Source organism: Oncorhynchus mykiss, chromosome 8, assembly GCF_057628025.1.
Source record: "Oncorhynchus mykiss isolate SJ-2025 chromosome 8, ASM5762802v1, whole genome shotgun sequence".
Classification (NCBI taxonomy): Eukaryota; Metazoa; Chordata; class Actinopteri; order Salmoniformes; family Salmonidae; genus Oncorhynchus; species Oncorhynchus mykiss.
In genome coordinates, this window is record NC_143029.1 from 8,414,793 (window position 1) to 8,429,361 (window position 14,569).

General features: G+C 47.7%; 1 protein-coding gene across 1 annotated transcript; it reads right to left on the reverse strand.

Moving 5' to 3' along the window:
• Nucleotides 1–814: 814 nt before the first annotated feature.
• On the reverse strand, nucleotides 815–5,938 carry LOC110529310 (muscarinic acetylcholine receptor M5-like). Its single transcript, XM_090242486.1, has one exon. The coding sequence runs from the start codon at nucleotides 5,744–5,746 to the stop codon at nucleotides 4,133–4,135; it is 1,614 nt and encodes a 537-aa protein (XP_090098612.1). The 5' UTR covers nucleotides 5,747–5,938; the 3' UTR covers nucleotides 815–4,132.
• Between the last annotated feature and the right edge of the window lie 8,631 nt (nucleotides 5,939–14,569).

Genomic DNA, 14,569 nt, shown 5'->3' on the forward strand with positions numbered 1-14,569 from the left:
CCTCTAGGTGGGTGTCACTAGTCACTTAGTCAGATCCCTGTCCTCTAGGTGGGTGTCACTAGTCAGTCAGATCCCTGTCCTCTAGGTGGGTGTCACTAGTCACTCAGATCCCTGTCCTCTAGGTGGGTGTCACTAGTCAGTCAGATTGCTGAGGTGTCTCTTTGTTCTCTGTAAAACTCCTGGTACATAGACAGGGTATGACATGAATCCTGTCATTGACAGGAGAGATCATGTTGTTGTGATCCAGAAACAGAACAGTCGTGATGTGTTAGCGACTGTAGCCCAGGGACCAATGAACCACGAGTCACCTGTAGCCCAGGGACCAATGAACCACGAGTCACCTGTAGCCCAGGGACCAATGAACCACGAGTCACCTGTAGCCCAGGGACCAATGAACCACAAGTCACCTGTAGCCCAGGGACCAATGACCCACGAGTCACCTGTAGCCCAGGGACCAATGACCCACGAGTCACCTGTAGCCCAGGGACCAATGAACCACGAGTCACCTGTAGCCCAGGGACCAATGACCCACGAGTCACCTGTAGCCCAGGGACCAATGAACCACGAGTCACCTGTAGGCCAGGGACCAATGAACCACGAGTCATCTGTAGCCCAGGGACCAATGAACCACGAGTCACCTGTAACCCAGGGACCAATGACCCACGAGTCACCTGTAACCCAGGGACCAATGACCCACGAGTCACCTGTAGCCCAGGGACCAATGAACCACATGAGTCACCTCAGATCACTGTCTCCTAGGTAGGTGGTGTCCCTTTGTCCTCTGCAAACCCCCCCTGTTAAAATGTGCAGAGGGTTTCCATCATTAATGTTCTATTATGTTATACATGAATAATAATACATAATAATTAATAATAATTACAGTCTGTGTAATAATAGCAGACTGGTCCCATGTTTATATTTTGGAACAGTTTTGAAGGGTGTCCGTGTCCTTGGCTCCCCCATGCTGGGAACCATGTCCTTAGATGTAGAACCATGTCCCTAGATGTAGAACCATGTCCTTAGATGTAGAATCATGTCCTTAGATGTAGAACCATGTCCTTAGATGTAGAACCATGTCCCTAGATGTAGAACCATGTCCTTAGATGTAGAACCATGTCCTTAGATGTAGAACCATGTCCTTAGATGTAGAACCATGTCCTTAGATGTAGAACCATGTCCCTAGATGTAGAGCCATGTCCTTAGATGTAGAACCATTTCCTTAGATGTAGAACCATTTCCTTAGATGTAGAGCCATGTCCTTAGATGTAGAACCATGTCCTTAGATGTAGAACCATTTCCTTAGATGTAGAACCATTTCCTTAGATGTAGAACCATGTCCCTAGATGTAGAACCATGTCCTTGGATGTAGAATGATGTCCTTAGATGTAGAACCATGTCCTTAGATGTAGAACCATGTCCTTAGATGTAGAACCATGTCCTTAGATGTAGAACCATGTCCTTAGATGTAGAACCATGTCCCTAGATGTAGAACCATGTCCTTAGATGTAGAACCATGTCCTTAGATGTAGAACCATGTCCTTAGATGTAGAATCATGTCCTTAGATGTAGAATCATGTCCTTAGATGTAGAACCATGTCCTTAGATGTAGAACCATGTCCTTAGATGTAGAACCATGTCCCTAGATGTAGAACCATGTCCTTAGATGTAGAATCATGTCCTTAGATGTAGAACCATGTCCTTAGATGTAGAACCATGTCCCTAGATGTAGAACCATGTCCTTAGATGTAGAACCATGTCCTTAGATGTAGAACCATGTCCCTAGATGTAGAACCATGTCCTTAGATGTAGAACCATGTCCTTAGATGTAGAACCATGTCCTTAGATGTAGAATCATGTCCTTAGATGTAGAACCATGTCCTTAGATGTAGAATCATGTCCTTAGATGTAGAACCATGTCCTTAGATGTAGAACCATGTCCTTAGATGTAGAACCATGTCCCTAGATGTAGAACCATGTCCTTAGATGTAGAACCATGTCCTTAGATGTAGAACCATTTCCTTAGATGTAGAACCATTTCCTTAGATGTAGAACCATGTCCCTAGATGTAGAACCATGTCCTTAGATGTAGAACCATGTCCTTAGATGTAGAACCATGTCTTTAGATGTAGAACCATGTCCTTAGATGTAGAACCATGTCCTTAGATGTAGAACCATGTCCTTAGATGTAGGGTCTTCCATTCAAGGTCTGTTTTTGTAATAATACTTTCAACACGTTGTAAACAAAGCATTGTGTTTAACCAAAGAGCCTTCAGAGAATCTCTACGGATATTTTTCAAGTGGTATTATTTCACTGATCAGATCAAAAAGGGGACACAGGCAGCACACTATACAGTAGAGAGCAAGATAAACATCGATCCATTCACAATATATGTCAGCGTCATCATGTCCTCTGGTCGCAACACAAGGCACAGAACTTTACAGAGCAAACATTTTTACAGTAGAAAGGACATATGCATTGCAATAGTATACAGCTTCAGAAACCTAACTCGACCTCATAGGTACTTCAGGTACTGCAGGTGAGGGGTGAGATATGCTGTTTTCCAGTGACCACATTTTACAGTAGGGGCAATGACTATATGAAATGTAATATTTGTAGGAGGATGTTATTTTGGGTTGGGATGTGTTTACATTAGTGGAGGCTGCTGAGAGGAGAACGGCTCATAATAATGGCTGGAATGGAGCCAATGGAATCAAACACCTGGAAACCATGGAAACCATGTGTTTGATGTATTTGATACCATTCCACTGATTCCGATCCGGCCATCACCACGAGCCCGTCCTCCCCAATTAACGTGCCACCAACCTCCTGTGGTTTACATGTAGGTATGGTGTGTAATCTGATTCACCTCTGCCTCTGCTTACAGAGGTAAAGAGGAATGATGGTAATGTGTGTGTTTGTGATGAGTGGGCGTGTACAATCTCCATAAAGACTTCTCATTTCCATTACATTGAAACTGCAGACCAGCATAACCACCCGTAAACATTGTATAATATTAGCCCTTGGATGCAAGATCAATCTACTTAAACTGAAAGAACACGACTAAAATGATATGAATAACGATTATAACATCTGACTACTAGAAATGCACAAGGCAAAGTACGTTACATACAACTGTTAGTAAAATCTTTACGAAAACGGAGGAAAAGGCTGTTTTTTATACTGTACAGAAACATACTTGTTGAAATGCGTGTAATATGTTCAATATGTACATTCCATGCGAATCACAGAGTAGCTGTGATGAGTTTATCAGTGGTCAGTGGTCTTGTATGTCTTCCATTTCCTAATAATTGCTCCCACAGTTGATTTCTTCAAACCAAGCTGCTTACCTATTGCAGATTCAGTCTTCCCAGCCTGGTGCAGGTCTACAATTTTGTTTCTGGTGTCATTTGACAGCTCTTTGGTCTTGGCCATAGTGGAGTTTGGAGTGTGACTGTTTGAGGTTGTGGACAGGTGTCTTTTATACTGATAACAAGTTCAAACAGGTGCCATTAATACAGGTAACGAGTGGAGGACAGAGGAACCTCTTAAAGAAGAAGTTACAGGTCTGTGAGAGCCAGAAATCTTGCTTGTTTGTAGGTGACCAAATACTTATTTTCCACCATAATTTGCAAATAAATTCCTTAAAAATCCTACAATGTGATTTTCTGGATTTTTTTTTCTCATTTTGTCTGTCATAGTTGAAGTGTACCTATGATGAAAATTACAGGCCTCTCTCATCTTTTTAAGTGGGAGAACTTGCACAATTGGTGGCTGACTAAATACTTTTTTTCTGGGGGGCCCAGGGCCAAGTTTGGGAAACCCTGGGGTACATGACAAATTATGAGGTTCGAAAGCCTCCATTTAATGTGCAACTTTTTATAATTTGATAAAAGCACAGATGCATTCACCAGACACTGCTCAAACACTACGCCAGTTTTACAGTTCATAACGTTGGGGCAATTGTGCTCCGTTGATTAGTGCTTGGCACGAGCAACACCAGGTGTGGGTTTAATACCCACATGGGCAATATATGCTGAACATATCTGCTTAGAGAGGAGTTTGGGATTTTAAAAAAAAAGGGGTCTGCTGCTGAATGCCCAAATACGTATATATTCTCTATTCCACACTACATCATGTCATCTTGCTGTTGATGGCCGGGTTCTGTCCGCACCAGTACAGCTTATCCTCCCCTCTCTTCTTCCTCCACTGGCACATCAACAGCATCTTAAAGGTCTTCTGAAAAGTCTTGTTACACAACGCATAACACATGGGGTTGATGGTACTGTTGACATAACAGAGCCAGTAGCCCAGGTGCCAGAGAGACACAGGGATACAGTCAGAACAGAAGGTGGAGATGAGCACCATGATGTTGTACGGAGTCCATGTTAGGATGAAGGCCAGGAGGATGGCACTGAGGGTCTGAGCAGCTTTCTTCTCCTTGATGAGGACCATCCTCTTCCTCTTGGTGATCTGGCTCTTCAGGACGGGGTCCATGGGCTTGGTGGTGGTTGAGGATGATGGAGAGGAGTTCTGGTGGTGGTTCTGTCCTCCTGTCTGGTCAGACTCAGAGAGACATGGAGGGTCTGTTTTAGGGTCTGTGTTGGGTTTTTTGTCATTCTGAGGGCTGCTGGTATCCTTCGAGACCGGTTTGAACTTGTAGGAGATTCCCTTCTTGTTGGGTTTTTTCGGAGGTGGGGTGGCGGTCGGAAAGTACTCGCTTTCTTCATCATCACCATAACCAGCGGGCGCCTGTCCGTTTTCAGTCTGACCTTGACCTTTGGACGACCCCTGGGAAGTTGCAGCGGAAACAGGATGATGAGTCTCCTCGTCAGATGAGGTGTAGCTGTTGAAGGATATGACCTGGTCGGCCCGGGCCCAGGCCAACTCGTCCGACCGGGTCGTGGTCTTGGTGACGTTACTCTGATTGGACGAGGACCATGAGGCCTGGTTCCTCCTGTCCCTCCTGTCGTTGCTGGAGCTGAAACAGGACTGTAACAGAACTGTTTTCTGGGGTTTATTAACAGTCTCTGGGTGACCAGATGTGGTGAGGCCCTGCAGCTCAGCCAGGTCCTTGGTGCGTTTCTCTGTCTCCTTGTAGATCTTACAGTAGAGGAAGGTCATGATGGAGACAGGGATGTAGAACGCAGCGATGGCGGTGCCGAACGTGATCACCGGCTCGGAGAAGAACTGGATCTGGCACTGGTCTGCCGGGACTGTCCGACCTCCGACAAAGTACTGCCAGCACAGGATAGGCGGCGCCCAGAGGACAAACGACACTAGCCACGCTAGACCAATCATAATAGCCGCCCTCTTCGGCGTCCTCTTGGCCCTGTAGGTCAACGGCCTTGTGATGGAGAAGTACCTGTCGAAACTGATGACTAACAAGTTCATAACGGAGGCATTACTGGCCACGTAATCCATGGCTAACCAGAGGTCACAGGCTAGGTTCCCTAAGGACCAATAGCCCATTAGGATGTATGAGGTGTATAAGTTCATGGACAGAACTCCTATTATGAGGTCAGCGAAAGCTAAGCTGAGAAGGTAGTAGTTGTTGACTGTCTTTAGTTGACTGTTGACCTTGAACGACAGCATCACAAGAACATTGCCTACGACTGTTATCAGGCTGACGATGGCTGATACGGTTCCTATGGTGATGACCTCCCATAGGTTGTGTGGGACGGGCTGAATGTCTGTTGTGTTGCTTTCGAACGTGGAGTTTTGGATCTGGAGGTCCTTGACGTCCATTTTGAGTGGTTGTCTCTTTATGTTACAGTGAGGCGATAGATAGGGAAATGTCTCTCTGTGGCTCCATTATTATTTACCGTTGGCTCCCCTGAAAGAAACGAAAAAACAAGGATAAGACACACTATCTATATATTGGTGTATCTTTCAAAAATCAGTTTAGGCTTTTTGACTTAAAATTTAAATAAAAAAATAAAAAAATCATATGTAAATTGTTATTTGATAAATGTTCATCACTGAAGTTTTCTAATTATTTAAACAATTTGTCATTCATGTTTTTCATATCTTGTAATTTTGAAGTCATTCAATGATGAATCATTGTCAGGCGGAAACAATGACCCGAGGTGGGGGTGACAGCGGGACCTCGAGTGGTGAACACAGGGTCCGGGGAAGACGGACAATATGAAACGGAAGGGGCAAAAGCGACCATTATCAAGGCCGAGGTGTGCGGCGGGTCACCTGCCACATTTGGAAGGGTGAGGAGCTGGCAAAACGTATCACACTCAAATAGCTGTTGTTGTTGCGATATCGATAATTAGTTTATTAGCTAGCTAGCTGACATGTTGAACATCTCCGGAAAGTCTTTGAACTAAAATTGGCTAGTTATCGATCACGTTTTCAAGTGAAACACGCGTCATTGGAAGTCATGTGTGCAATGTTGTTGGTGTTGCTATGCACAGCGCATGCGGAATGGCCAGTGTGGGACACTTCTCACCTCCGCAAGGATGTAAACATATAGATGTATTTATTTTTTTTACACATTTCATCAATATCAATTGCCCTCATTCAACATAATTTTCACATATGGAAAAAGTTGTAGACAGCCAACTGGAAGCTTGAGAGAATTCCAAAAAAGACTATAGATGAACAACACAGTCAAATCTTTGAAATTGTTACATGTTGCGTTTATATTTTTGTTCAGTGTAGTTTTAAACATGTCTATTGCAAATTGAGTTACAAAACCATGATGCATCTGCAAAAATCAACTATCAATCTGAAGACCAATATGTCAAGTTTTTGGCAAAGTATCTTACATTTGACATTTTTGCCTGAATTTTGTACATTTTCACTCCAACATTCTCAGGTCATTTTATACCATTTTTACTTGAAAAGAAAATATGTTTAAAATTTTAAACAATAAATAGTTTGTCCATAAATTATACAAACTAGTTTAATTTGCTTATATTTTACTAGGCAAGTCAGTTAAGAACGAACTCTTATTTTCAATGACGGCCTAGGAACAGTGGGTTAACTGCCTGTTCAGGGGCAGAACGACAGATTTGTACCTTGTCAGCTCGGGGATTTGAACATGAAACCTTTCGGTTACTAGTCCAACGCTCTAACCACTAGGCTACCCTGAGCGCCCTGTGCTCAGAATGGGGTACTTATTCTGATCAAAAAACATAATTATAATTATGAAATAGATAAGTACAGATCCTAATCTCAGTCATCAAACTTTGTAAAAAAATATATATACTTTTTTTTTTTTTTTGGGGGGGGGGGTCTAATGTCGGTAAGGAATGCATGGCGTTTTCCTTTTAAATGACCAAACCAGTGTGGTCCTGACAACAGATTCAGCTCTGTCCTGACTGAGAAGGTCATTCAGAATATGCTTGCTTGTATTACAAGCTTGAGCTTTGATGAACAGTGCTGTCAGTCCCGCCTATCAGTTAGGCTCGTCTTACAACCTGTGATAGTATCAGTTAGGCTCGTTTTACAACCTGTGATAGTATCAGTTAGGCTCGTCTTACAACCTGTGATAGTATCAGTTAGGCTCGTCTTACAACCTGTGATAGTATCAGTTAGGCTCGTCTTACAACCTGTGATAGTATCAGAAGACATGTCATTCTCTGTCCTTATGTACCCTATCCAGAACCAAGTAAATGTGCCAGACACTTAGCTATGTTCTGTTATAATCTCCACCCGGCACAGCCAGAAGAGGACTGGCCATCCCACATATGCTCTCTCTAATTCTCTCTTTCTTTCTCTCTCTCGGAGGAGCCCTAGGACCATGCCCCAGGAATACCTGACATGATGACTCCTTGCTGTCCCCAGTCCACCTGACTGTGCTGCTGCTCCAGTTTCAACTATTCTGCCTTATTATTATTCGACCATGCTGGTCATTTATGAACATTTGAACATCTTGACCATGTTTTGTTATAATCTCCACCCGGCACAGCCAGAAGAGGACTGGCCACCCCACATAGCCTGGTTCCTCTCTAGGTTTCTTCCTAGGTTTTGGCCTTTCTAGGGAGTTTTTCCTAGCCACCGTGCTTCTACACCTGCATTGCTTGCTGTTTGGGGTTTTAGGCTGGGTTTCTGTACAGCACTTTGAGATATCAGCTGATGTACGAAGGGCTATATAAATACATTTTATTTGATTTGATTTGAGCTAGACATGTTCTTGTTATGCCTTGGAAAGGCATATCATATTCCTGCGTAACAGCACTAGATTGGCTCATGCTTGAAGAACGAGAGGTAGGCATACTATATAAGATGGCCGTTGGCCATTGCTCCCCAATTCTAAATACTGGCCCTATCTAGAGAAGCAGTGATTCACCGACGTAGAACAGCCCGAACAGCCTAATTCAACTCCCTGAGATCACAAGTAGCACACAGCAGTTGCACAACATGACATATGTATCCTTTTATTTTGGGGTGAAAGAGTATACTCTGTTGAAAGTATAATTACACATCATGTCAATTACAAAGCCGTTATTGACCTCTGTTAGCAAACCTGAAATCTTTTTTTACTAACTCATAGCTGGTTAACTAAGACCTATTATTAGGAAGAGATCCTTATCTCAAGCCTGCCTGGTTGAACATAAAAAATCTCTCCCTCAACCTAGAATACTAAACATTTAGGGCACTGGAGAGAGAGAGGTACTAGGGCTGGATCAATGCTCTGATAAGGTCACTGTGTGGAGGACATGAACGTTAGGTTGACTTAATTAAGTGACCCTTGACCCTGACCCTTTCTCTCCCTCTATCTCCCTGCCCCTCTCTCCCCCTCTCAGTGTCAGAGGGTTACTACTGTGGTGATGTGGATTGGTGGCCCCAGTGCTTAATTTGAAATGGATCCTGCTGGAACAGGATTCGTCACCTCTCAGTTTTATGGACTGTTTCGTTCCAGAACCTATTTCCCAGGATCCAGTACCTCTCGTGGCGTGAAACATCATTTCCACTGTTTGCAATGTAAATTCATAATTCAAGTTGCCTCCTCTGTAATTCTCCTGCCCCCTAAAAAAAAGGTTAGCCTAATGTGAAAACGTAGATTTTCAGCCAGCGCCTGTTATTCTAAGAACTTATTTTGTTTGGGCCCTGCCCAGGTTTATGGTTTACACAACACTGTAGCCTAGAGACCAGTTGCTGTTGCTGTGTGCCTGTATCTCTCACAGAACAAGAATGAGATTGACTTTCTATGATGTCTTTCCCTCTGTCTGCTCTGATAGTGACGAGCCTGCAACTCTCATCTCTCCATAGTTGTACTTTATCATTTATTTCCTAATAGAATCATAGCCATGGGAGGGGTCTTAGTGGGGATGCAGTACCGCTGATAAATTAAATACATTTGCCAAAGTTATAGAGTTATATTTATTTTCAGAAATAAATGAAATAATTCATACTACTACCCCAGGAGTAGCTTATAATTTAGCCACAGAGGATCAATAGCTTTTTTTTTTCTTTTTAAATAGCCTAGCTGTGGATTGTGTGTAGTCCAATCACAAGGCATGCCTACAGTCAAGAACGCGTGGCAAATCTATCAGTGAACAGAATGCAGTCAAAAAAAAAGGCCTTTTTCAATATCTCAAATACAATCGTTGGGATAGCAGAGGTTGGAAAGCAAATGTCTCCTGCTGAAACAAAAATACTTGTCTTTAGGCTACCAAAATATTTGATCAATTTCCAAATAGCCCGATTGAGCGAACAGCGTTGTTTTTTACAAATTAAAACGAAAGAGATGGTCTTTTGGCACCAGCACATCGGCCATCGGCGGTGAGTGAGCTGCGCATCACTGGGTGAGTCATTAAAACTGTAAAGATTTTTTGGACTGTAATTTCCTCTTCAAATTGTACAATAGGTGTCTTCTCCACACGCCAAGGCTATTGACGGATTCAATAGGTGTCTCCTCCACACACCTAGGCTATTGACGGATTCAATACAAGGTCCATTTTAATGATCTCACATTCTCAGTTTGTCAGTGTCAAGGTAACCTGACATTTCTATCATATTTTTAAAAAGATTCTGCTTAACTGTCCAGTCATTTAAAATGACATAGAACTGCATGTAATGTGTTTACAAAAGGCCCAATTTTTCCCAGGCCCTAGGCTGCAAAAAAAAGTATGCATCTCTACTCTAGGCTTTAAGATATGCATGCAATGTTTAAAAAGTCATCAAAAGTCATTTTCAGGTATCTCAGAGCTCCCCAGGTCACCCCCCTCTCCACGCTCACTTTTTGTTCTGGCACATCCCTATGTACAAATTAAGAACTGAGTGGCCCCTCTCTCCTCTCTAGAGAAATACTGTGGTGACGTGTTGGCCTGGTGGCCCCTTCTCTCCTCTCAGAGGGTTACTGTGGTGACGTGTTGGCCTGGTGGCCCCTTCTCTCCTCTCAGAGGGTTACTGTGGTGACGTCTTGGCCTGGTGGCCCCTCTCTCCTCTCTAGAGAATTACTGGTGGCCCCTCTCTCCTCTCAGAGGGTTACTGTGGTGACGTGTTGGCCTTGTGGCCCCTCTCTCCTCTCTAGAGAATTACTGTAGTGACATATTGGCCTGGTGGCCCCTCTCTCCTTTCAGAGGGTTACTGTGGTGACGTGTTGGCCTGGTGGCCCCTCTCTCCTCTCAGAGGGTTACTGTGGTGACGTGTTGGCCTGGTGGCCCCTCTCTACTCTCAGAGGGTTACTGTGGTGACGTGTTGGCCTGGTGGCACCTCTCTCCTCTCAGAGGGTTACTGTGGTGACGTGTTGGCCTGGTGGCCCCTCTCTCCTCTCTAGAGAATTACTGTGGTGACGTGTTGGCCTGGTGGCCCCTCTCTCCTCTCAGAGGGTTACTGTGGTGACGTGTTGGCCTGGTGGCCCCTCTCTCCTCTCTAGAGAATTACTGTGGTGACGTGTTGGCCTGGTGGCCCCTCTCTCCTCTCAGAGGGTTACTGTGGTGACGTGTTGGCCTGGTGGCCCCTCTCTCCTCTCAGAGGGTTACTGTGGTGACGTGTTGGCCTGATGGCCCCTCTCTCCTATCAGAGGGTTACTGTGGTGATGTGGTGGCCTGGTGGCCCCTTCTCTCCTCTCTAGAGAATTACTGTGGTGACGTGTTGGCCTGGTGGCACCTCTCTCCTCTCAGAGGGTTACTGTGGTGACGTGTTGGCCTGGTGGCCCCTCTCTCCTCTCTAGAGAATTACTGTGGTGACGTGTTGGCCTGGTGGCCCCTCTCTCCTCTCAGAGGGTTACTGTGGTGACGTGTTGGCCTGGTGGCCCCTCTCTCCTCTCAGAGGGTTACTGTGGTGACGTGTTGGCCTGGTGGCCCCTCTCTCCTCTCAGAGGGTTACTGTGGTGACGTGTTGGCCTGGTGGCCCCTTCTCTCCTCTCAGAGGGTTACTGTGGGGACGTGTTGGCCTGGTGGCCCCTCTCTCCTCTCTAGAGAATTACTGTGTTGACGTGTTGGCCTGGTGGCCCCTCTCTCCTCTCAGAGGGTTACTGTGGTGACATGTTGGCCTGGTGGCCCCTCTCCTCTCAGAGGGTTACTGTGGTGACGTGTTGGCCTGGTGGCCCCTCTCTCCTCTCTAGAGAATTACTGTGGTGACGTGTTGGCCTGGTGGCCCCTCTCTCCTCTCAGAGGGTTATTGTGGTGACGTGTTGGCCTGGTGGCCCCTTTCTCCTCTCAGAGGGTTACTGTGGTGACGTGTTGGCCTGGTGGCCCCTCTCTCCTCTCAGAGGATTACTGTGGTGACGTGTTGGCCTGGTGGCCCCTCTCTCCTCTCAGAGGGTTACTGTGGTGATGTGTTGGCCTGGTGGCCCCTTCTCTCCTCTCAGAGGGTTACTGTGGTGACGTGTTGGTCTGGTGGCCCCTCTCTCCTCTCTAGAGAATTACTGTGGTGACGTGTTGGCCTGGTGGCCCCTCTCTCCTCTCAGAGGGTTACTGTGGTGACGTGTTGGCCTGGTGGCCCCTCTCTCCTCTCTAGAGAACTACTGTGGTGACGTGTTGGCCTGGTGGCCCCTCTCTCCTCTCAGAGGGTTACTGTGGTGACGTGTTGGCCTGGTGGCCCGTCTCTCTTCTCAGAGGTTTACTGTGGTGACGTGTTGGCCTGGTGGCCCCTCTCTCTTCTCAGAGGGTTACTGTGGTGACGTGTTGGCCTGGTGGCCCCTCTCTCCTCTCAGAGGGTTACTATGGTGACGTCTTGGCCTGGTGGCCCCTCTCTCCTCTCTAGAGAATTACTGGTGGCCCCTCTCTCCTCTCAGAGGGTTACTGTGGTGACGTGTTGGCCTTGTGGCCCCTCTCTCCTCTCTAGAGAATTACTGTAGTGACGTATTGGCCTGGTGGCCCCTCTCTCCTTTCAGAGGGTTACTGTGGTGACGTGTTGGCCTGGTGGCCCCTCTCTCCTCTCAGAGGGTTACTGTGGTGAAGTGTTGGCCTGGTGGCCCCTCTCTCCTCTCAGAGGGTTACTGTGGTGACGTGTTGGCCTGGTGGCCCCTCTCTACTCTCAGAGGGTTACTGTGGTGACGTGTTGGCCTGGTGGCCCCTCTCTCCTATCAGAGGGTTACTGTGGTGATGTGGTGGCCTGGTGGCCCCTTCTCTCCTCTCTAGAGAATTACTGTGGTGACGTGTTGGCCTGGTGGCCCCTCTCTCCTCTCAGAGGGTTACTGTGGTGACGTGTTGGCCTGGTGGCCCCTCTCTCCTCTCTAGAGAATTACTGTGGTGACGTGTTGGCCTGGTGGCCCCTCTCTCCTCTCAGAGGGTTACTGTGGTGACGTGTTGGCCTGGTGGCCCCTCTCTCCTCTCTAGAGAATTACTGTGGTGACGTGTTGGCCTGGTGGCCCCTCTCTCCTCTCAGAGGGTTACTGTGGTGACGTGTTGGCCTGGTGGCCCCTCTCTACTCTCAGAGGGTTACTGTGGTGACGTGTTGGCCTGGTGGCACCTCTCTCCTCTCAGAGGGTTACTGTGGTGACGTGTTGGCCTGGTGGCCCCTCTCTCCTCTCTAGAGAATTACTGTGGTGACGTGTTGGCCTGGTGGCCCCTCTCTCCTCTCAGAGGGTTACTGTGGTGACGTGTTGGCCTGGTGGCCCCTCTCTCCTCTCTAGAGAATTACTGTGGTGACGTGTTGGCCTGGTGGCCCCTCTCTCCTCTCAGAGGGTTACTGTGGTGACGTGTTGGCCTGGTGGCCCCTCTCTCCTCTCAGAGGGTTACTGTGGTGACGTGTTGGCCTGATGGCCCCTCTCTCCTATCAGAGGGTTACTGTGGTGATGTGGTGGCCTGGTGGCCCCTTCTCTCCTCTCTAGAGAATTACTGTGGTGACGTGTTGGCCTGGTGGCACCTCTCTCCTCTCAGAGGGTTACTGTGGTGACGTGTTGGCCTGGTGGCCCCTCTCTCCTCTCTAGAGAATTACTGTGGTGACGTGTTGGCCTGGTGGCCCCTCTCTCCTCTCAGAGGGTTACTGTGGTGACGTGTTGGCCTGGTGGCCCCTCTCTCCTCTCAGAGGGTTACTGTGGTGACGTGTTGGCCTGGTGGCCCCTCTCTCCTCTCAGAGGGTTACTGTGGTGACGTGTTGGCCTGGTGGCCCCTTCTCTCCTCTCAGAGGGTTACTGTGGGGACGTGTTGGCCTGGTGGCCCCTCTCTCCTCTCTAGAGAATTACTGTGTTGACGTGTTGGCCTGGTGGCCCCTCTCTCCTCTCAGAGGGTTACTGTGGTGACGTGTTGGCCTGGTGGCCCCTCTCCTCTCAGAGGGTTACTGTGGTGACGTGTTGGCCTGGTGGCCCCTCTCTCCTCTCTAGAGAATTACTGTGGTGACGTGTTGGCCTGGTGGCCCCTCTCTCCTCTCAGAGGGTTATTGTGGTGACGTGTTGGCCTGGTGGCCCCTTTCTCCTCTCAGAGGGTTACTGTGGTGACGTGTTGGCCTGGTGGCCCCTCTCTCCTCTCAGAGGGTTACTGTGGTGACGTGTTGGCCTGGTGGCCCCTCTCTCCTCTCAGAGGGTTACTGTGGTGATGTGTTGGCCTGGTGGCCCCTTCTCTCCTCTCAGAGGGTTACTGTGGTGACGTGTTGGTCTGGTGGCCCCTCTCTCCTCTCTAGAGAATTACTGTGGTGACGTGTTGGCCTGGTGGCCCCTCTCTCCTCTCAGAGGGTTACTGTGGTGACGTGTTGGCCTGGTGGCCCCTCTCTCCTCTCTAGAGAACTACTGTGGTGACGTGTTGGCCTGGTGGCCCCTCTCTCCTCTCAGAGGGTTACTGTGGTGACGTGTTGGCCTGGTGGCCCGTCTCTCTTCTCAGAGGTTTACTGTGGTGACGTGTTGGCCTGGTGGCCCCTCTCTCTTCTCAGAGGGTTACTGTGGTGACGTGTTGGCCTGGTGGCCCCTCTCTCCTCTCAGAGGGTTACTATGGTGACGTCTTGGCCTGGTGGCCCCTCTCTCCTCTCTAGAGAATTACTGGTGGCCCCTCTCTCCTCTCAGAGGGTTACTGTGGTGACGTGTTGGCCTTGTGGCCCCTCTCTCCTCTCTAGAGAATTACTGTAGTGACGTATTGGCCTGGTGGCCCCTCTCTCCTTTCAGAGGGTTACTGTGGTGACGTGTTGGCCTGGTGGCCCCTCTCTCCTCTCAGAGGGTTACTGTGGTGAAGTGTT